Here is a 24,191-nt window from a genome sequence, read left to right as displayed (position 1 = left end):
TGAGATTAATTTTTAAAGATGTGCTCAGTATGGTACAAAATGGCCTATCCTCTCAAGGATGTAACACCCACAAAACAATCAGGAGCAGAGAAAAAACTGGCTGTGTTTTTAAAGTGTTGTGTAGCCTTGCATTTAAAAGTGAGATGCAGTTTTCTACCCTACTCTGTGCTGTGTCACCTGCATCTCAATGTGCACCTTGCCTAAGGTGGGTGTTGGATGATTTCCCATTGAAATTCCCATAACACAGCTTGTGACTGCTGAGTGCTGCAAGCAGTCCCACTGCTGTGGTAACAGAGGAAATGCCAATGGAGCTTTTCTGGGCATTTTTCCATAATCATCTTAGCCAGTTTTCTGAGAACACCTTCATAATATGTAGCAGTAATTGTTCTCTTGTTCTCAAGGAAGTCAATCATCAAAATCCACTCTGCATCCCAGAAGATAGTGGCCATGACCTTCCCTCTTGAATACTCTGATTTTGCCTTGACTGGCCCACTTCCACTCCTGAGCAGCCACTGCTTTGATAGAATTTTGTGCTCAGGATCATACTGGTAGAGCCACACTTCATCCCTGGCAACAATTCTCTGCAGAGAAGCTTCAGGGTCTCCATCCCACTTGTTCAAAATTTCCATCAAAAGATCTGCTCTTGTTTGCTGCTGATCTCAGTGCAAAAGCTTTAGGCCCCATTGAGTGGAAAACTTGCTTGGCCCCAAACTCTCCAACAGAATTGTATGTGCAGAACCCACAGAAATGTTGAGTGTGTCAGCTACTGATTTGGTGGTTATTTGCATATCCTTTTCAATTAAGTTGAGAAAGGCATCAATGTTTTCCACACAGACTGATGTAAATGGCCTACCATTGTGGGGATTGTCTTCAACCTCATCTCTCCCACTTCTAAAATGACATCCATTTACAGTTGTTTTCTTTGGGAGCATTGTCCCCATAAACTTGCTCCAGAGCATCAATGATTTGGGTGCTCTTTCACCCTAACTTCATCATGAATGTGATGTTTCTCCTGGTCTCAATTTTGATGGAGGTTTGTGAGGTGAGGTGTTTGCAAACCAAAACAATTTTTCTCTCTGAAATTAATGTAAATATAATTAATCCATTTAAGCCTCAGAAATACTGCATTTTTTTTTCATTTTTCAAATGTTTTTTTTTTCTGTGACAAAGAATACAGAATGAAATTACAGTAACCATGGAAAGTTGCAAGACCAGACACCGGGCAGTCCTATTTAAAAGCTGTAATAAATGTGTATCCATCACAATATCACAACTTGTGATTATTGGGGCATTCAGTTACATAAAGCGTTGCACACTGTACCTGTATTGTATTATAAATATGCTTGCAAGCAAAATAATGATAGAGTACAAGCATAATAACGACCAGTAAGGCTGCATGAATGGGAGTCAGAGACACCGAATGGCAGGATAATGCATGGTAGATAGGGGTCAAAGGAGGACTGCATTGTAATTTTACAGCGCTCACAAACTCATTTCTATTCATCTGAATCATCATACATTACCATACAGCCTGGATGTGTTACCAGGAAGGTGCAGGAAGGAACACATCTTAAGCTTTGTAATTTTACTCCGACTGAAACTTGTATCATCAGATATGTATCATCAGATATGTGCTCATATAAAGAAAATACTCCCTAAGTTATACATCTTGTATCATCAATTTCTCATATAATGGATGCTCGTATAATGGGACCTTCCTGTATTATATATATATATATATATATATATATATATATATATATATATATATATATATATATATATATATATATATATATATATATATGTATATATATATATATACTTGTATATATATATTTGTATATACATATATATATATATATATATATATATATATATATATATATATATATATATATATATATATATATATATATATATATATATATATATATATATATATATATATATACATATATATATATATATATACATATATATATATATATATATATATATATATATATATATATATATATATATATATATATATATATATATATATATATATATATATATATATATATATATATATATATATATATATATATATATATATATATATATATATATATATATATATATATATATATATATATATATATATATATATATATATATATATATATATATATATATATATATATATATATATATATATATATATATATATATATATATATATATATATATATATATATATATATATATATATATATATATATATATATATATATATATATATATATATATATATATATATATATATATATATATATATATATATATATATATATATATATATATATATATATATATATATATATGGTGTCTCAGGAGGAAAGTCATATATTCTCAGAAATGAAGGATCAAGTAATTACAAGTCAGAAATATTCTATGGTGAAATACTTTTAATGCCATCGTTTAGAAGTCACAGGACATTTAAATATGAACATGCATCAATGGCAAGTGTCCAAACATGGGCTGTCTTGCAACATCCAAGTGATCATTATTGCCATATGGAATTTGTTATGTTTTAGCTATTATTTGCTACAATGATACACTGTGTTCTTGAATTAATATCTATCTTTATTTATGAAAACCTTGATGTCTAATCGAGTAACACTCTCATGATGTCAATACCCACCATAGCTGCTCTTTCCTCGCCCCCTCCCCTCACCAATTCTTAGTACACTAATATTAAAATGTCATGCAACTTCTAAACCATGATATTAAAGGCACTTCACCATAGAATATTTCCAACTTAGAAAGACTTTTCTTTTATATCTGAGAATGTGTGACTTTCCTCCCAGGACACCATGTGTGTGTGTGTGTATATATATATATATATATATATATATATATATATATATATATATATATATATATATATATATATATATATATATATATATATATATATATATATATATATATATACACACACACACACACACACACACACACACACACACACACACACACACATACCTCAGTGCTATGGACTAAAAGGGGGGTACATTGGTCTGACGAAGCTGATTGTCCATAGGTACCAAAACTAAACATTAGGTTATGTTAGGAGTGGCTAATATCAACAATTACATTATGAAAGACAGAAGAATAAATACAGTACTGTACTGTACTTTCAATCCAGCACACCATACCATCCCATGGTATCCATGGTAAACATGGTCGGTACCCAGGAGAGTAACATTAGTGACGAGGAAAACAAGATGCTGGTAACATTGCCAAAACCATCATAGGTGCGTAGTTGTATGGACACTGTGGTACAATTTGTGGAACACACCAAGAATAGAGATATCAGTGTTATGTAAATCTTAGAATTCTTCAAGAAACCATAAAGAACAACTTCAAAGTGGCACGCAATTAAAATTAGACAGCTTTTTCAAACCAGTATAGACTCTGTGATCACCTAATGCACCAGCAGTACCATCCTGTTCACCTTCATTGTCACCTAACAAACCACCAGCCTCTACCTCACATTGTTCACATACTACTGATACATCTCTACTACCAGTACAGCCTATAACCAGTAGTACATCATTGGGGCTGCAAAGCTGGCGAGTGCCACAGGTGCATCAGGTGAGCGCAGAGTCTGTACTGGTTTGAAAAAGCTATCTAATTTTAAATGCTTGCCATTTTCAAACTGTTCTTTAATAATGGCTTCTCAAAGAATTATCAGATTTTCACAATGAACACTCATATCTCTATTCTTGGTGTGTTCCACAAATTCTAGCAGTGTCCATACAGCTACACACCTCCGACAGTTTTTGGCAATGTCACCAGCACCTCATCTTCCTTGTCACAGCTGCTACTCTCCTAAGTACCAACCATAGTTACCATGGATACAATGGAACAGCATGGTTATAGAAAAATTATGACAATTCAAAGAAACACAACACATAAAAAGACAAAAACCATGGGGCAATGAGCTACACGTGTTGTTACACTGATGTAAGCAAAGTGACTGCCTGCAAACAAGCGGTCATTTCTCGAAGCAGCGGAATGTGTCCAGTGTTGCCACAACTCCATCCATAACGCATGGGACTTTCAAATTGAGTCGGCTGTTCCAAATTTTCTCCACTGCTTCCAAAATCTGTTACAATGAGGTCCGTAGTACCAAGGTATGAGTGTAATGTATATGTATATATGAATATATATATATATATATATATATATATATATATATATATATATATATATATATATATATATATATATATATATATATATATATATATACATACATATATATATCCATTAAAATGAGGTCTGTAGTACTGAGGTATGAGTGTTTTATTTATATGGAAACCGATGTTCCACTGTATATATATATATATATATATATATATATATATATATATATATATATATATATATATATATATATATATATATATATATACAGTGGAACTTCGGTTTTCGAACTTAATTCATTCCTAAATGCCATTCAGAATCCGAAATGTTTGAAAATTGAAACTATTTTCCCCACAGGAATCAATGTAGAATGGATTAATCCGTTCTCAGACATCTGTCCACCATATCTTAGCAGGTAAAGACCGACGGTCCCACTGCCCAGATGGCCACTCCACAACATCTCCAGCTTAGAAACTTTTTTATCCAGAAAGGATGTACTGAATGAACTTAGTGACACAGAACTCTTGAAAAGATATTGTTTAGACCATGCAGATATTCTCTTTGTCACCGATCAAGTAAGGGAAGCCTTACAGAGTGACAGGGAGGAGCAATCCACTCACTGCCAATATGAAGGTGATCATAACACTTAGACATCTTGCTGCTGGGAAAAGCTACTGGGAAAATGCAGATGTGCATTAGTGATGGCATTGTGGGTCATAGAGAGAGCCTTTAGGTTAGGCTCAGGGTTACTCCTGAGCGCTGAACCTTGTTAGCTCACATAGAGGTTCTTCAACGGGATCACATTTAGCTTATTTCAAAGATTGAAATATTGTCTTATCCTGTGTCTCTCCTCCAAATATATAAAAACAAAGGAAATATTTATAGAAACTATAAATTAGTAATAAATGGCAACTTTTGCTATGTCTTATAGAATTTGAAATCAAGTAACTTTGTTTGAAAACCATATCATAGTACAGCAACCAAAGCAATTGCAAATCAGAAATTTTGTTCAAAAACCAAGTTGTTCAAAAGGGAGACATTCAGTAACCGAGGTTACCAAAGATTACCAAGGTTGATTATATATATATATATATATATATATATATATATATATATATATATATATATATATATATATATATATATATATATATATATATATATATATATATATATATAGTACAGCAACCAAAGCAATTGCAAATTAGAAATTTTGTTCAAAAACCAAGTTGTTCAAAAGGGAGACATTCAGTAACCGAGGTTACCAAAGATTACCAAGGTTGATTATATATATATATATATATATATATATATATATATATATATATATATATATATATATATATATATATATATATATATATATATATATATATATATATATATATATATATATATATATATATATATATATATACACATACATATATAAAATACACTAAAATTATAAATATCATTGAGTTTCTTCAAAACTCTCAAAATTTTAAATCTAGAAATTCAAACTGAGCTTACTCAGAAAATTTGCATGGTTTACAGTTGGCTGGCAATGACTAAACACATGCCACTTTTCACATACTGGTTAATGTGTGATAGCAAATAAAAAAAAAACCTAGATAAATATTCCACTATAATACTATGTACTTCTTTGCTCACTGTTCATATCATATTATTTCTTAGGACCAGCAAACCTGTCAGCTAGTCAGCCAAGGCCCTAAATTCCTTCTTTTACCATCCATTGCAATAAGTAGGCTTAAATAATGCCCATTAGCTTTTCGAACATTGTGGTGTTAGCACTTATCTTTGGCACAGCCAGTGAAAAACCTCTCAATTTCTACCTGCTTCTTCACTTCACTGTTCTTGCTCTTCAAGATGTGATTTGCACTCTCTAGGGCTCAAGTCAGGTGTCACATCTCAACAGAAATCAAACCTTGGTAAAGATACTCCATAGTGTGTTAAGTGTAACACTTACATAATCTTCCACGGAAATAAGAATACCACCTCATTTACAAAATACAACTCTATCTAGTTTCAAAATTTCCCGAAAATCACATTTGCTACAAAATTCTTAATTTTGCATGATATCCATCAAATTACTAATTATATATGACTTATGAGGTACATGAAATATGCACATCTGTGACTTCTTTGTTGCTGAATGTAGTAACTGTTGCAGATTTTTTTTATATGATTAAATTGTTGCTGTGCATATTCGCACAAATGTGTGATACATATTAGTTATACTATATGTGATTTTCATGTTTTTAGACAATGGTATGCAGAAATCATTCATGTGTTTTTACATCATATTAAAGTTTATATTTCACTATGTTTATCATAACTCATATGTCTATTTTTAAGTGTGCAATTTAATGTTCCTTTAAGAGAGATTCACTCCCTTTGGCTAAATAAATTTATAAATAAAAAATAAAAAATCTAAATCACTATCCAAGCTCCTAGTCAAGCCAGGTCTTTTTCATTTCCCTGCCATTCTTTCCAGTGTGCAGCAGCAATCACTATCCCACTCAAACAATAAACTCTTCTCCACTATTGCAGGTTATGTAAAAATTGCCTACACAAGATAATACAATGGACACTAGTTTGGTTATCAACAGAATATGCAAATATTATGTGATCTATTTATATTGGTTAAAAACTTCCAGGTTTTGACAAAATACAACAATTGAAGGTCTTATTATCCTAATCATTAACCATAATAGTCTCTGGGCAATGGGGAGTTTGGTAAACAAGTGATTATCACCAAGCAGCAGCACCGGACATGCCCCTCCTCACACATAGGAGCAATATCAAATATATCTAGTGTCATTCTATATACATAAAGATGCAATGAGCTTATATAATATACTTTTCTACACAATTCCTTCTAAGTAGTAACACAGGTAAAATCAAACTCTATTCATGAACAAAAGCATTCAAGTTGATTTTCTAGTGAATATGGCATTTAGATTTATTTGGTCATCTCGGTTTTCAAAAAGTACACCATTGATTGGAAACATATTAATGCAGACAACAGTAAAAACTCCAAATTATATAGAACAGCCTACTAGTATATAGAAACAACTATTTTAATTGAAAATAGGCAACTTGAGTGTCCTGGCAACAGTAATATTGTATATCTAACCAAAACAAACACCTGACTGCCCAACCTTAGTTGAAGTTAACAAACAAGTACTTGGACAGCCAGTTAATTCCTGCTGCAGAGTCTAAGCCACTACTCCATGATCAATGGATTACAGTAGCTGGACACTACAACAGCTGAAGGATGAGCTGAAGAAACAAAACTGTCAGACTGTCAGACTGTTTCTGTAGACTGTCAGAAAGAAAAAAAAGGATCCTGTTGAGAGGTGAGTGAAGTTTAAGCCTATGGTCTAAGGTACTGTGCAAAAGTGCCAGGGATAAATGTGATGAAAAATGGTGCCACTCCAAAAATGTGGGTAAATCTTAAGAACACCAACTTAAACTCCATCCATGGTCCCACTCCCTCTCTCCCAACAATTTTGTTGCACTCATAGTGTACTTGGTACAGAAGTCTGAGTTTGAATCCATGATGAGGGGCCGGGAGCTGTATGGTCTTAGTTACCCAGCATGCCATTATGAGCAATTAGTTTCTGTTTTTCCCGACTATCCTGGGGAGGCTGTCTGGGAATCAGTGTGGGTTGTGGGGAGGCCAAAACAGGCCATACATAGCCTTTAGCAGGATATACTGATGGCTATTTTGTTAATTTTCATCCCTGATATATCTAAGCACTCAATGAAATTTTCAGAGGGTAAAAGAGTATGAATTGTGAAAACCATTTAAAAATTTTCCATGACTGCAATGACAACTTTGTACAGTGTGATGATGTAAGCCCAAGTGGTGAGTTTACAATGGTGACACCTCCAGCAACTCAGTACAGTGATATTAATACTCAAACAAAGGTAAGTCCTAACCTAAAAATTATGGTTTACTGTATAACTGGGAAAATGTTGATTGAAAGTGCTAGAGGAAACAGTTTTCTGCTTGGAGTTCCTAATATGAGTGTCACAATTATAGAGAAAATCTGCCTATTTATCTATCTATCTGTCTGTCTATCTGCCTGAATAGTGATTTAAATCTTGTCAGCATCATGTTCTCTGCATTAGCCATGCAGTTTAAAATGACTGACTAATCTACTGTGTAAAAATTTTTAAGTTAGGACTTACCTTTGTTTGAGTGTTGATACCACTGTACTGAGTTGCTGGAGGTGTCACCATTGTAAACTCACCACTTGGGCTTACATCATCACATTGTACAAAGTTATCATTGCAGTCATGGAAAATTTTTAAATGGTTTTCACAATTCATACTCTTTTACCCTCTGAAAATTTCATTGAGTGCTTAGGTATATCAGGGATGAAAATTAAAAAAATAGCCATCAGTATATCCTGCTAAAGGCTATGTATGGCCTGTTTTGGTTAGACCAACGAGGGCACGGAAAACATCATTGCGAAGAATTTTAATACGTGGCATGAAATAGTCAGAGGGTGGAGGAGAGGGAGGAACAAGCCCAGAATCGTCCAAGGTAGAGGTTTTAGCAAAGGTTTGAGCGAAGAGTTCAGCTTTAGAAATAGATGTGATAGCAGTGGTGCCATCTGGTTGAAATAGAGGAGGGAAAGAAGAAGAAGCAAAGTTATTGGAGATATTTTTGGCTAGATGCCAGAAATCACGAGGGGAGTTAGATCTTGAAAAGGTTTTGACATTTTCTGTTAATGAAGGAGTTTTTGGCTAGTTGGAGAACAGACCTGGCATGGTTCCGGGCAGAAATATAAAGTGCATGAGATTCTGGTGATGGAAGGCTTAAGTACCTTTTGTGGGCCACCTCTCTATCATGTATAGCACAAGAACAAGCTGTGTTAAACCAAGGTTTAGAAGGTTTAGGACGAGAAAAAGAGTGAGGAATGTACGCCTCCATGCCAGACACTATCACCTCTGTTATGCGCTCAGCACACAAAGACGGGTCTCTGACATGGAAGCAGTAGTCATTCCAAGGAAAATCAGCAAAATACCTCCCCAGGTCCCCCCAACTAGCAGGCAAAATGCCAAAGGCACCTTCGCTTAGGGGGATCCTGAGGAGGGATTGGAGCGATAGGACAAGATAAAGATATAAGATTGTGATCGGAGGAGCCCAACGGAGAAGAAAGGATGACAGCATAAGCAGAAGGATTAGAGGTCAGGAAAAGGTCAAGAATGTTGGGCATATCTCCAAGACGGTCAGGAATATGAGTAGGGTGTTGCACCAATTGCTCTAGGTCATGGAGGATAGCAAAGTTGTAGGCTAGTTCACCAGGATGGTCAGTGAAGGGAGAGGAAAGCCAAAGCTGGTGGTGAACATTGAAGTTTCCAAGAATGGAGATCTCTGCAAAAGGGAAGAGGGTCAGAATGTGCTCCACTTTGGAAGTTAAGTAGTCAAAGAATTTCTTATAGTCAGAGAAGTTAGGTGAGAGGTATACAGCACAGATAAATTTAGTTTGAGAGTGACTCTGTAGTCGTAGCCAGAAGGTGGAAAACTCAGAAGATTCAAGAGCGTGGGCACGAGAGCAGGTTAAGTCATTGTGCACATAAACGCAGCATCCAGCTTTGGATCGAAAATGAGGATAGAGAAAGTAGGAGGGAACAGAAAAGGGGCTACTGTCAGTTGCCTCAGACACCTGAGTTTCAGTGAGGAAAAGAAGATGAGGTTTAGAAGAGGAGAGGTGATGTTCTACAGATTGAAAATTAGATCTTAGACCGCGAATGTTGCAGAGGTTAATGAAGAAAAAGGTTGAGGGGGGTGTCAAAACACTTAGGGTCGTCGACAGAAAGGCAGTCCGACCTGGGGACATTTATGGTCCCCTCCCCGGATGGGGACTCCGAGGCTGGTGTAGGAGTCACCATGATGATTTTGAAATTTTTGAGTGAAGGGTGTGTGTGTTATTAGGTGCTTGTAGTTTTGTGTGGAAGAAGAAAGTTGTCTTTAGAGGGCAGGCTGTGACTGCCCTCTTGTGTTGTGAAACACAAAGGGAAACATTCAGTGAGGTCACAGCTGGGTTTAATGATAAGTTCACAGCACCCCCTGAACAGTGTTTTAGACCTCTGTTCTACAGATTGAAAATTAGATCTTAGACCGCGAATGTTGCAGAGGTTAATGAAGAAAAAGGTTGAGGGGGGTGTCAAAACACTTAGGGTCGTCGACAGAAAGGCAGTCCGACCTGGGGACATTTATGGTCCCCTCCCCGGATGGGGACTCCGAGGCTGGTGTAGGAGTCACCATGATGATTTTGAAATTTTTGAGTGAAGGGTGTGTGTGTTATTAGGTGCTTGTAGTTTTGTGTGGAAGAAGAAAGTTGTCTTTAGAGGGCAGGCTGTGACTGCCCTCTTGTGTTGTGAAACACAAAGGGAAACATTCAGTGAGGTCACAGCTGGGTTTAATGATAAGTTCACAGCACCCCCTGAACAGTGTTTTAGACCTCACTGGGAGTAATTATCGTTTCGGCAGGTGTCTACTGCCTCCTCCTTGGTTAGGTTAGGTCAGGTCAAGCCAGGTTAAGTTGGGTTGAGTCAGGTTAGGTCTGTGTTTCCTAGCCATAAACCCCGCTTCCCAACGAACCCCCAATATCATAGGGGATGAGGGAAGAAGAAGCAAAATGAAGAATTTCCAATGTGTTTTATGCTCAAAATTGTCTAAAACATAAAAGAAGAAAAAAGAAAAAACTAATGAATATCATAATTTTGTACTTAAAAACGCAGTTTGGTCCCAATGTAAAAATCTATCCTCAGTTTAACTGCAAATCATCAGTTTCTGAGGGAGGTTGTGAGGGTGGTAAGAAAAGAAATTACTGATATGCAGTGGAAAAGTGGAAATCCATTCAAAATACATCAAAATTTACAAGGAAAAAATTATTTTCATTTGCCATTGTAAGAGGCAAAGTTCTTCACACTTACCCCTACAGGATTACTAACCTAATTTAACCGAACTCAACATCCAAACAGAGGAGACAAGCAGTGCATGGAGTAGGTAAGATGATTCTCATCACTTCCAATTTTATGACCTTTTCACATTGCTAGTAGCTTTAGCTCCAGTGGTTATTTTTGTTCAATCAAGCATTACCGATGTCAGTGTAAGAATAAAGCTACAAACCAGCTAATAGCATCACGCTTATCGAGATAGCATTAACTGAGAAATCCAAGTAACATAGGAAACTGCCGATATACCACTTTGTGATGGGTGCTGCAGGGACTAAAAATTCTCTAAGTACTGAAATAGAGATATAATTATGTGCCTTGTACTATTCGGAATCAACTGCTCTCATTAACCTGGACTGAGTAATTTTGGGTAAAACTGCAGGGTTGGACCTCCTCTCTATTCATTAAAAACACATTGCAACGTGATAGAGTACTTACTATAGAACATGTCTATGATGTTTTCAATGTGGGGAAGGCTTTTGTAAGGCCGTAGTAATTAAATTAATAGCACGCCGCCTCCAGAAACTAAGTCCACAATCATCCCAAGGATATAAATTAGGTTAGGTTAGTAACCTTATGGGGGGTCCAGGGGGGGGCGCAGCCCCCCGGGTTAGGTTAGGATAAGGTTAGGGGTGGCTGCGCCCCCCCTGGAACCCTCCCTAAGGTTACTAACCTAACCTAACCTTAACCTAACCTAACCGGGGGGGGCTGTGCCCCCCCTGGACACCCCCCTAAGGTTACTAAACTAACCTAACTTATATCCTTGGGATGATTGTGGACTTAGTTTATGGAGGAGGAGAGCTATTAATTTAATTACTACGGCCTTACAAAAGCCTTCCCCACATTGAAAACATCACAGACATGTTCTATAGTAAGTACTCTATCACGTTGCAATGTGTTTTTAATGAATAGAGAGGAGGTCCTACCCTGCGGTTTTACCTAATTTTGGACTCTGCCATATTTATATTTCCGTAAACAACATCTAAGGCACGAGTGCAAAATAAGATCTCTGGAAGCACAAATCTTTACCTGAATCTTGCCCAGGACTCCGTTCGTCTGCAAAGTCTTGGTAACAAGTTCCTTTAGGCTGGCATCCTCCTCTTCCTCGATGGACATCACGAATAAATGAAATACGAGACAGATAAAACCTAAATCAAACTAAAGAAAAGTCATAGCACGAAGACCGTTTGTTTAGTTCTCAGGTTTTGATCCTGATCTTGATTTTACAAATGATTCAGGATTACTCCAGACTTTTGTATCCTGTGTGATTGCCTAGAACGGACACAAGATACATGAATGATGAAGGATGATGAGGAGCGTAAGGGGAGCAGCGACAAGAGCTGCCAAACAGAAAATGAGAAGAGTAAGAGTGAAGCCGAGGCCCAGATCAACCAAGAAGATGCCGCCAGGGACCAGCCAGAACCGACCAGGGGCAGTGTACATAAAACCCCCTAAAGACTTTAAATTTACTCCCAGCTTAAAGTAAAGCCTAAAAGTCTATACAAGAAACTAAAAAAGTTTTCTTAAGTCTCTTTCAGCTAGGAGTAAAAGTAAAATCTAAACTCGCTATACGAGCTATGTTTAGCGCTTAAGAAAGACCTAACCCCTCAATCATTATGTTTTTACATTTGAATGTCAAAATAATACATAAAAGTATTTAATGTTAATTTATATTACGCTTTTCTATAAAAAAAAGGACTGAACTATTGAGATATTTTATGAGTTTAATTAATTATGCACATGAGGCGAGTTCAGATTCGAACCCGCCCTGGGGATGTCAACTCAACAAAGGAGGAGGCAGCTTGGCCAAGCCAAGGAAAGAGAGAGAGAGAGGCAGCTCTTTCAAGATAACTGGATGACATACTAGTTTCTGCTTAGTGCAAAATTATTTTCAAAATTCTGCTTATCCCTGCAAGCAGCTGTGGGGATGATTGAGTTAGATTGAATGCTATTAACTATATGAAATTCCACTCCATACAAGCAGCTGTGAGACGACTTGGTTAAATTGGGATGAATTCAGAAGGATTCGTTATATTATACTTAGTCTCAGCAAGGGACTATGGAGTATCTGGATGAGGTTATTATGTTGAATGCAGAAAGATAAATTAAATTCCATTTACTTGGACAGCGTGGTGACGGGTTAAGTTAGTTTGACACACACACACACACACACACACACACTGCCAAAACGCCATTTAAAATGGATCTCGGTGTCATAAGCTGCAATTGCATTTTACAATTAGCTTTATTTCATGCCTTGTTTACATATTCTGCCTCCTAACCTCTGAATGCAGTAATTCTTATGTGTGCCATCAATAACAATAAAGAGAGAGAGAGAGAGAGAGAGAGAGAGAGAGAGAGAGAGAGAGAGAGAGAGAATAATAAATCTGAAGATGCCGTGTATTGCGTTAGCCTCAAGGGTTTGGCTGATGGCTGCGTAGTACCGAAATTATGGCCTTTATCTAATCTTACTTCCTACAGTGCAACTCCTTAGTGCAGTGATTCCCAACCGAGGTTCCGCGGAACCCTGGGGCTCCGCTGACCATCCGCGAGAAACCGTAAAATAATTGTGTGCTATTACAATATAACAGTGATCTTAATTCACGTCACAAACACTTTCCAGACACCAACATACTCGTACGTGTCAGTCAGTACAATGTATATATAGTAATGAGAGCAAATAATATGCAGAGAATTAAGAAAGAAAAAAAAAAAGTGTTATTACCGGTGCGGGATACGCCCTTCAGTTCATTCCTACTCCGTTCGTTTGGTGACACGGGTTGGATAGGAGGGTGACGCAACCCCATACGAATATCATGTGTGTCTCATATGTGTCACGAGCCCCATCCCATCCGTTTACACATCTCCCTTCAGTCAGTTTTCAGCAGCGGAACCGAATGAAACGTTGTGTTAATTAATCTCATAAGTTAATATTAGTTTGATACTGATACTTTGATACTTTTTTAAATTTTTTATTATAGGGTGATTTCCATGCTTTTTATCGCTGGAGCCTAATACCCTTAAAAACACTCAAAAGACACGTTTCTGGTAATGTCGTTTCGTTTCCCTATATCGGATGCTTTTGACGTTTTAGTACCTACATCTTATAGTTGCCAAGAATATGAAAAGTTGCAATTTAGTAGAAAGTCTAATAATGCCTGCTTGCAGAATAATTGTGAGAACAATGCTAGGTGAAGAAACTGAAAGTGAAAAAAGCAAGGTTCCTATTTCTGATAATACAATTAGTAGGCGTGTGGATGACCTGTCCAACAATATTTCTGGTATTTTGCCAGAAACGCTGCAAAATAACAACTTTGCTCTCCAATAGATGAGACAACTGATATAACTGGTAAAGCTCAGCTGCTGGCATTTGTATGATTTAAAAATGAAGGTGAACTAATGGATTTTTTTTTTTTTTTTTTTTGCTGTAAAGAACTACCAGAAACTACCAAAGTCCACGACATTTTCAATATCTTGTCTTCTTACCTGGAATCTTGTGATTTATCACGGAACCATTGCGTTGGAATCTGGATTAATGGTGCTCCCGCAATGATTGGTTCAGCACAAGGCTTTGTGTCACGCGTGAAAGAAAAAAAACCCTGAAGTCATAAGAACTCACTGCTTTCTTCAGAGAGAAGTTCTAGTACGGTTTCTCGCGGATGGTCAGCGGAGTCCCAGGGTTCCGCGGAACCTCGGTTGGGAATCACTGCACTAAGGAGTTGCAATGTAGGAAGTAAGATTAGATACAGGCCATAACTTCGGTACTACGCAGCCATCAGCCAAAACCCTTGAGGCTAACGCACTACACGGCATCTTCAGATTTATTATTCTCTCTCTCTCTCTCTCTCTCTCTCTCTCTCTCTCTCTCTCTCTCTCTCTCTCTCTCTCTCTCTCTCTCTCTCTCTATTGTTATTGATGGCACACATAAGAATTACTGCATCCAGAGATTAGGAGGCAGAATATGTAAACAAGGCATGAAATAAAGCTAACTGTAGAATGCAATTGTAGCTTATGACACCGAGATCCATGGCGTTTTGGCAGTGTGTGTGTGTGTGTGTGTGTGTGTATGTCAAACTAACTTAACCCGTCACCACGCTGTCCAAGTAAATGGAATTTAATTTATCTTTCTGCATTCAACATAATAACCTCATCCAGATACTCCATAGTCCCTTGCGGAGACTAAGTACAATATAACGAATCCTTCTGAATTCATCCCAATTTAACCAAGTCGTCTCACAGCTGCTTGTATGGAGTGGAATTTCATATAGTTAATAGCATTCAATCTAACTCAATCATCCCCACAGCTGCCTGCAGGGATAAGCAGAATTTTGAAAATAATTTTGCACTAAGCAGAAACTAGTATGTCATCCAGTTATCTTGAAAGAGCTGCCTCTCTCTCTCTCTTTCCTTGGCTTGGCCAAGCTGCCTCCTCCTTTGTTGAGTTGACATTCCCAGGGCGGGTTCGAATCTGAACTCGCCTCATGTGCATGATTAATTAAACTCATAAAATATGTCAATAGTCCAGTCCTTTTTTTATAGAAAAGCGTAATATAAATTAACATTAAATACTTTTATGTATTGTTTTGACATTCAAATGTAAAAACATAATGATAGAGGGGTTAGGTCTTTCTTAAGCGCTAAACATAGCTCGTATAGCGAGTTTAGATTTTACTTTTACTCCTAGCTGGAAGTGACTTAAGAAAATTTCTATAGTTTCTTGTATAGACTTTTAGCCTTTACTTTTAGCTGGGAGTAAATTTAAAGTCTTTAGGGGGTTTTATGTACACTGCCCCTGGTCGGTTCTGGCTGGTCCCTGGCTGCATCTTCCTGGCTGATCTGGGCCTCGGCTTCGCTCTTACTCTTCTCATTTTCTGTTTGGCAGCTCTTGTCGCTGCTCCCCTTACGCTCCTCATCATCCTTCATCATTCTTGAATAGGCAAGGTGCAAGCATGGAGGCGCAGATTCAGAAAACAATAGGAGGGACCCTATCAGATCCATAAGCCATCCGGGGGTTTAGGCCAGAGAAGGCATGGAAAACATCATTGCGAAGAATTTTAATAGGTAGCATGAAGTAGTTGGAGGGTGGATGAGAGGGAGGAACAAGCCCTGAATCTAGCCAAGGTAGTGTTTTTAGCAAAGGTTTGAACGAAGAGTTCAGCTTTAGAGATAGATGTGATAGCAATGGTACCATCTGGTTGAAATAAACGAGGGAAAGAAGAAAAAGCAAAGTTACTGGAGATATTTTTGGCTAGATGCCATAAGTCACGAGGGGAGTAAGATCTTGAAAAATTTTGACACTTTCTATTAATGAAGGAATTTTTGGCTAGTTTGAGAACAGACTTGGCATGGTTCCGGTCAGAAATATAAAGTGCATGAGATTCTGGTGATGGAAGGCTCAAGTACCTGTGGTGGGCCATCTCTCTATAATGTATAGCACGAGAACAGGCTGTGTTGAACCAAAGTTTGGAAGGTATAGCTGGAGAAAAAGAGTGAGGAATGTATGCCTCCATCTTCTCTGTTAAGCGCTCAGCACAAAGAGAAAGGTAGGTCTCTGACACAGAAGCAGTAATCATTCCAAGGAAAATCAGCAAAATACCTCCCAACTAGCAAAGACAAAACACCAGAGGCACCTCCGCTTAGGGTACAGATATGAGATTGTGATCGAAGAAGCCCAGCTGAGAAGAGAGGGTAACAACATAAGCAGTATTAGAAGTTAGGAAAAGATCAAGAATGTTGAGCGTATCTCCAAGATGGTCAGGAATATGAGTAGGGTGTTGCACCAATTGCTCTATGTCATGGAGGATAGCAAAGTTGAAGGCTAGTTCCCCAGAATGGTCAGTGAAGGGAGAGGAAAGCCAAAGCTGGTGTTGAACATTGAAGACTCCAAGAATGGAGATCTCTGAAAAAAAAAAAATGCCAGAATGTGCTCCACTTTGGAAGTTGAGAAGTGAAAGAATTTCTTATAGTTAGAATAGTTAGATGAGAGATATACAGCAAAGATAAATTTAGTTTGAGAGTGAGAATAGTCCTAACCAGATGGTGGAAAACTCAGAAAATTCAAGAGCATTGGCACGAGAACAGGTTAAGTCATTGCGCACAAAAACGCAACGTCCAGCTTTGGACTAAAAATGAGGATAGAGAAAGTAGGAGGAAACAGAAACGAGGCTACTGCCAGTGTGTTTCAGTGAGGAAAAGATTAGGTTTAGTAGATGAGAGATGGTGTTCTACTGATTGAAAATTAGATCTAAGACCACGAATGTTGCAGAACTTAATGAAAAAAAGTTAAGGGAGGTGTCAAGACACTTGGAGTCGATACCAGAAGAGCAGTCGACCTTGGGAGATTTGTGGTCCCCTTTCCAGATGGTGACTGTCAGGCTGGTGTAGGAGTCACCATAATAATTCTGAATTTTGAGTGAAGGGTGTGTGTGTGATTAAGTGCTTCTGGTTTTATGTGAAGGAATGAAATTGTCTTTAGAGGGCTGTCTGTGACTGCCCCCTTGTATTATGAGAAATGTGTATTATAAGTGTTTTTGAGCTTCTTAAGCACCAAAATTCTTAAACGCATGAATAGCACTCTGTATGGAAAAAAAAAAAAAAAAAAACTGAACAATATAACCCAAAAAAATTTATATTAATTGTTTTTCACATTGTTAGTTACCAAAAATGCCAAAATACATGCAGAGCGTACTATATATGGAAAAGAAACGACTTTACAAGAAACGTGTCTTATAAATGTTTTTTGGGCGTGTTAGGAACCAAAACGCTAAAAAAAAAACATGAAAAGCAACCTATATGGAAAAACAAAACAGCATTACCAAAAAAAAAATGTCTTTTTAGTGTTTTGAGCTACTTACGAACCAAAACGATAAAACGGAAGCAACACACACACTCTATGGAGAAAGAATAACATTACTAAAGTCGTTATTTTGGATGCTTTTGATTTAGTTATGTATAAAAATCGCAAAAATGCACGCAATGTACCCTTTATGATGATATGAAAGGACATTACAAGAAACGTGTATTATAAGTGTTTTTAAGCTTCTTCGCTACCAAAAAACCGAAAATGTGTATTATAAGTATTTTTGAGCTTCTTAGGCACCAAAATGCTTAAACGCATGAATAGCACTCCATGTGGTGAAACAGGACAATATAACCTCTATATAGAGGTTATATTGTTATATTTCTCTATACAGAGAAACAGAACAATCTTGCCAAAAAAAAAAAAAAAACGTGTATTTTTGTTTTTCACATTATTGAATGCAAAAAAAAAAAAATGTATACAAATCATCCTAAATGGTGAAACGAAACATTTCCAGAAACGTGCTTTTTTTTTTCTTTTTTTTTAGTATCCATGAGCATGTTACGCACCAAAATGCTAAAAACCATGGAATGCACCCTATATGGGAAATGAAAACAACATTACCAAAAAGCATGTCTTTTTAGTGTTTATGAGCTTCTTAGGTACAAAAACGCTAAAACGCGTGAACAGCACTCTACATGGAGAAACAGAACAACATTACTAAAACGTGTATTTTCAGTGTTTTTTCACATTGAAAGGTATCAAAACGCCAAAATGCATGCAAAGCACAATATATAGGGAAAAGAAACGACATTACCAGAAACCTGTCATTTGATTGTTTTTGGGCGTCTTACGTAGCAAAACGCTAAAAAGTATGGAAAACACCATATATGGGAAAACAAAACAACCTTATCAAAAACGTGTCTTGTAAATGTTTTTCAAATTTTTACGCATTAAATACAAAATGTATGCAAAACACCCTTTTTGGAGAGACAGAATAACTTCATCAGAAAGGTGTATTGTGAATGTTTTTGAGGTTGTTAAGTATAAAAACGTCAAAATGCATGCAAAGTCCCCTACACTGGAAAAAGAAAGAACACTACAAGAAATGTGTTTTATCAGTGTTTTTGAGCTTCTTAGGTGCCAAAACGCTAAAACGCATGAATAGCACTCTATATGGAAAAACAGAACAAAATTACCGAAAACGTGATTCTTGAGTGTTTTTCACATTGTTGGGTACCAAAACGCCTGCATTGCATGCATTTTGGCGTTTTGATACCTTTCAATGTGAAAAAAAAAACACTGAAAATACGCGTTTTAGTAATGTTGTTCTGTTTCTCCATATAGAGTGCTGTTCACGCGCTTTAGCGTTTTTGTACCTAAGAAGCTCATAAACACTCAAAAGACATGCTCTTTGGTAATGTTGTTTTCATTTCCCATATAGGGTGCTTTCCATGGTTTTTAGCGTTTTGTTGCGTAACATGCTCATAAATACTAAAAAAAAAAAAAGAAGCACATTTCTGGAAATGTTTCGTTTCACCATATATGATGATTAGTATACATTTTTTTTTTATTCAATAATGTGAAAAACAAAAATACACGTTTTTTTTGGCAAGATTGTTCTGTTTCTCTGTATAGAGAAATATAACAATATAACCTCTATATAGAGGTTATATTGTTCTGTTTCTCATATGGAGTGCTATTCATGCGTTTAAGCATTTTGGTGCCTAAGAAGCTCAAAAATACTTATAATACACATTTTCGCTTTTTGGTAGCGAAGAAGTTTAAAAACACTCATAATACACGTTTCTTGTAATGTCCTTTCATAGCATCATATAGGCTACATTGCAAGAATTTTTGCGATTTTTATACATAACTAAATCAAAAGCATCCAAAATAACGACTTTAGTAATGTTATTCTTTCTCCATAATTATAGTCTGTGTGTTGCTTCCGTTTTATCGTTTTGGTTCGTAAGTAGCTCAGAACACTAAAAAGACACTTTTTTGGTAATGCTGTTTTGTTTTTCCATATAGGTTGCTTTTCGTGTTTTTTTTTTTTTTTTTTTTTAGCGTTTTGGTTCCTAACACGCCCAAAAACATTTAAAAGACACGTTTCTTGTAAAGTCGTTTCTTTTCCATATATAGTACGCTCTGCATGTATTTTGGCATTTTTGGTAACTAACAATGTGAAAAACAATTAATATAAATTTTTTTGGGTTATATTGTTCAGTTTTTTTTTTTTTTTTTTTCCATACAGAGTGCTATTCATGCGTTTAAGAATTTTGGTGCTTAAGAAGCTCAAAAACACTTATAATACACATTTCTCATAATACAAGGGGGCAGTCACAGACAGCCCTCTAAAGACAATTTCATTCCTTCACATAAAACCAGAAGCACTTAATCACACACACACCCTTCACTCAAAATTCAGAATTATTATGGTGACTCCTACACCAGCTTGACATTCACCATCTGGATAGGGGACCACAAATCTCCCAAGGTCGGACTGCTCTTCTGGTATCGACTCTAAATGTCTTGACACCTCCCTTAACTTTTTTTCATTAAGTTCTGCAACATTCGTGGTCTTAGATCTAATTTTCAATCAGTAGAACACCATCTCTCATCTACTAAACCTAATCTTTTCCTCACTGAAACACACTGACAGTAGCCTCGTTTCTGTTTCCTCCTACTTTCTCTATCCTCATTTTTAAGTCCAAAGCTGGACGTTGCGTTTTTGTGCGCAATGACTTAACCTGCTCTCGTGCCAATGCTCTTGAATTTTCTGAGTTTTCCACCATCTGGTTAGGACTATTCTCACTCTCAAACTAAATTTATCTTTGCTGTATATCTCTCATCTAACTATTCTAACTATAAGAAATTCTTTCAATTCTCAACTTCCAAAGTGGAGCACATTCTGGCACTTTTTTTTTTTTCAGAGATCTCCATTCTTGGAGTCTTCAATGTTCAACACCAGCTTTGGCTTTCCTCTCCCTTCACTGACTATTCTGGTGAACTAGCCTTCAACTTTGCTATCCTCCATAACATAGAGCAAATGGTGCAACACCCTACTCATATTCCTGACCATCTTGGAGATACGCTCAACATTCTTGATCTTTTCCTAACTTCTAATACTGCTTATGCTGTTACCCTCTCTTCTCAGCTGGGCTTCTTCGATCACAATCTCATATCTGTACCCTAAGCGGAGGTGCCTCTGGTGTTTTGCCTTTGCTAGTTGGGAGGTATTTTGCTGATTTTCCTTGGAATGATTACTGCTTCTGTGTCAGAGACCTACCTTTCTCTTTGTGCTGAGCGCTTAACAGAGAAGATGGACGCATACATTCCTCACTCTTTTTCTCCAGCTATACCTTCCAAACTTTGGTTCAACACAGCCTGTTCTCGTGCTATACATTATAGGGAGATGGCCCACCAAAGGTACTTGAGCCTTCCATCACCAGAATCTCATGCACTTTATATTTCTGACCGGAACCATGCCAAGTCTGTTCTCAAACTAGTCAAAAATTTCTTCATTAATAGAAAGTGTCAAAATTTTTCAAGATCTTACTCCCCTCGTGACTTATGGCATCTAGCCAAAAATATCTCCAATAACTTTGCTTTTTCTTCTTTCCCTCGTTTATTTCAACCAGATTGCTATCACATCTATCTCTAAAGCTGAACTCTTCGTTCAAACCTTTGCTAAAAACACTACCTTGGCTAGATTCAGGGCTTGTTCCTCCCTCTCATCCACCCTCCAACTACTTCATGCTACCTATTAAAATTCTTCGCAATGATGTTTTCCATGCCCTCTCTGGCCTAAACCCCCGGATGGCTTATAGATCTGATAGGGTCCCTCCTATTGTTTTCTGAATCTGCGCATCCATGCTTGTACCTTGCCTATTCAAACTCTTTCAACTCTGTCTGTCAACATCTACCTTTCCTTCTTGCTGGAAATTTGCCTACATTCAGCCTCTTCCTAAAAACGGTGACCGTTCTAATCCCTCAAACTACCGTGCTATTGCTTTAATATCCTGCCTATGTAAAGTTTTTTTTTTAATGTATCCTCAATAGAAAGATTCTTAAACATCTATCAGTTCACAACCTTCCATCTGATCTCTAGTATGGGTTCTGTCAAGGCCGCTCTACTGGTGATCTTCTGGCTTTCTTTACTGAGTTCTTGGTCATCCTCTTTTAGAGATTTTGGTGAAACTTTTGCTGTTGCCTTAGACATGTCAAAAGATTTTGATAAAGTCTGGCACAAATCTTTGATTTCCAAATTACTCTCCTATGGCTTCTATCCTTATCTCTGTAAATTTATCTCAATTTTCCATTCTGACCATTCTATTGTTGCTGTGGTAGACAGTCACTGCTCTCCTAAATCTATTAATAGTAGTGTTCCTCAGGGTTCTGTCTTGTCACCCACTCGCTTCCTATTATTCATCAACGAACTTCTAAACCAAACTTCTTGTCCTATCCACTTCTACGCTGATGCTACCACCCTGCACTTTTCCACATTTTTCTTAGACGTCCAACCTTTGAGGATGTTAATGCAAGGAAGCCACAGAACGCCTGACTTTTGATCTCTAAAATTTCTGGTTGGGGCAGAGCAAACATGGTATTGTTCATTGCCTCGAAAACTCAGTTCCTCCATCTGTCAACTCAACACAACCTTCCAGACAACTATCCTTTCTTCTTCAATGACACTCAACTGTCCCCCTCTTCTACACTGAATATCCTTGGTCTGTCCTTTTCTTATAATCTAAACTGAAAACTTCACGTCTCATTTCTAGCTAAAACAGCTTCCATGAAGTTAGGTGTTCTGAGACGTTTCCGCCAGTTTTTCTCACCCCTCCCAGCTCCTAACTCTGTACGAAAGCCTTATCCATCCATGTATTGAATATGGTCTTTTACACAGGCTGGAATCAAAAGCTTTTCATCTCATCAACTCCTCAGCCTCTTTCTCATGGCTGCAATGCTGCATCTCTAGCTAACTTCTACCGCTATTTTCATGCTAACTGCTCTTCTCATCTTGCAAACTGCATGCCTCCCCTTCATCCCGTGGCCTCGCTGCACAAGACTTTCTTCTTTTTCTCACCCCTATTTTGTCCACCTCTCTAATGCAAGAGTTAACCAGTGTGTGTGTTTGTGTGTGTGGAGATATTAGTGATGTGGTGGTATAACCCTGATATCCAGGATCAGGTTGGTGAGTCTTCTGTGGTATCAAGAGCTCTTGTCCACTGAAATATGGTTGATGAGTTGTGTCGGTGACATTATGCTTAGGGGTCAGCGTTGGTGCTAAGAGGCAGCCATTTTGTGGTTGGGGTTGTGGTGATGTTGTGGTGTTACTGGTGTCTTTGGGGATGACGCTATGGTGTTATAGGTGATCTGTGGTGATGGTGGTGATGTCTTGTGAGGTTTGAGGAGGTAAAATATGGGAATTGTTATTTAGGGACGCAGTGACGCTGTCTAGGGAAATTCCTGAAGCTGGGGGAAATATTTCAACGGCCTCTGAAGGGGTGAAAGGGGAAACGTCATATATTGAAGTGTATAACCTTTGAGCAATAAGGGAGGCGATATAAGAGCCTGAGTAAAAGGGGGAATCTATTGTGATTGAGTGTGGGAATTATCCTGCATTGGTCTAGGGTAGAAGTTTGTTCCATAATTTCCTGTACTGTGTACTACCTCAAGTTATTTGTAAGCTAACATTATTATCAATATATCCTGTCATTATATAGAATAATTGTGTTTTCTACCCCGACGTTAATCTGGTATTAAGGTGTTCTCTGGCGTGCTGTGCCAAGGTAAGGGTTTTGTGAGAGGGTTTAATAGCTGATGATTTCGGATAGGTCGGATAGGCATTCGAGGCCTTTAAAAATCCAGGCCATTAAAACTCTCTGGGGTCAGTGTAATGTTCACTTTCTTGGAAAGATAACCAGAATCCTGACATCCCATACGGGATGCTTTCCATGGTTTTTGGCATTTTGGAGCCTAACACGCCGAAAAACACTCAAAAGACATGTTCCTGGTAATGTTGTCTCGTTTCCCTATAGAGGGTGCTTTTCATACATTTTATCGTTTTAGTACGTAACAATGTGGAAAACACTCAATATACACGTTTTTGGTACTGTTGCTCTGTTTCCCCCTATATTGTGCAATTCACACAGTTTATCGATAGTCTTGGTACCTAAAAAGCACAAAAACACTCATAATACACATTTCT

At 37.2% G+C, this 24,191-nt stretch overlaps 1 protein-coding gene across 2 annotated transcripts in view; it reads right to left on the bottom strand.

The window, feature by feature from the left end:
• Positions 1-12,510, bottom strand: part of LOC135113200 (centrosomal protein 43-like) — a 155,151-nt gene extending 142,641 nt beyond the window's left edge. The window contains exon 1 of one of the 2 annotated variants that reach the window (XM_064028337.1): positions 12,208-12,510. In XM_064028337.1, coding sequence (XP_063884407.1) covers positions 12,208-12,294 — 87 coding nt within the window. In that variant the 5' untranslated portion in view covers positions 12,295-12,510. The remainder of the gene's footprint in view (positions 1-12,207) is intronic. The other variant, XM_064028336.1, reaches the window with a different exon arrangement.
• Between the last annotated feature and the right edge of the window lie 11,681 nt (positions 12,511-24,191).

Source organism: Scylla paramamosain, chromosome 25 (genome assembly GCF_035594125.1).
Source record: "Scylla paramamosain isolate STU-SP2022 chromosome 25, ASM3559412v1, whole genome shotgun sequence".
Classification (NCBI taxonomy): Eukaryota; Metazoa; Arthropoda; class Malacostraca; order Decapoda; family Portunidae; genus Scylla; species Scylla paramamosain.
This window is presented reverse-complemented; position numbering and strand designations above follow the sequence as displayed.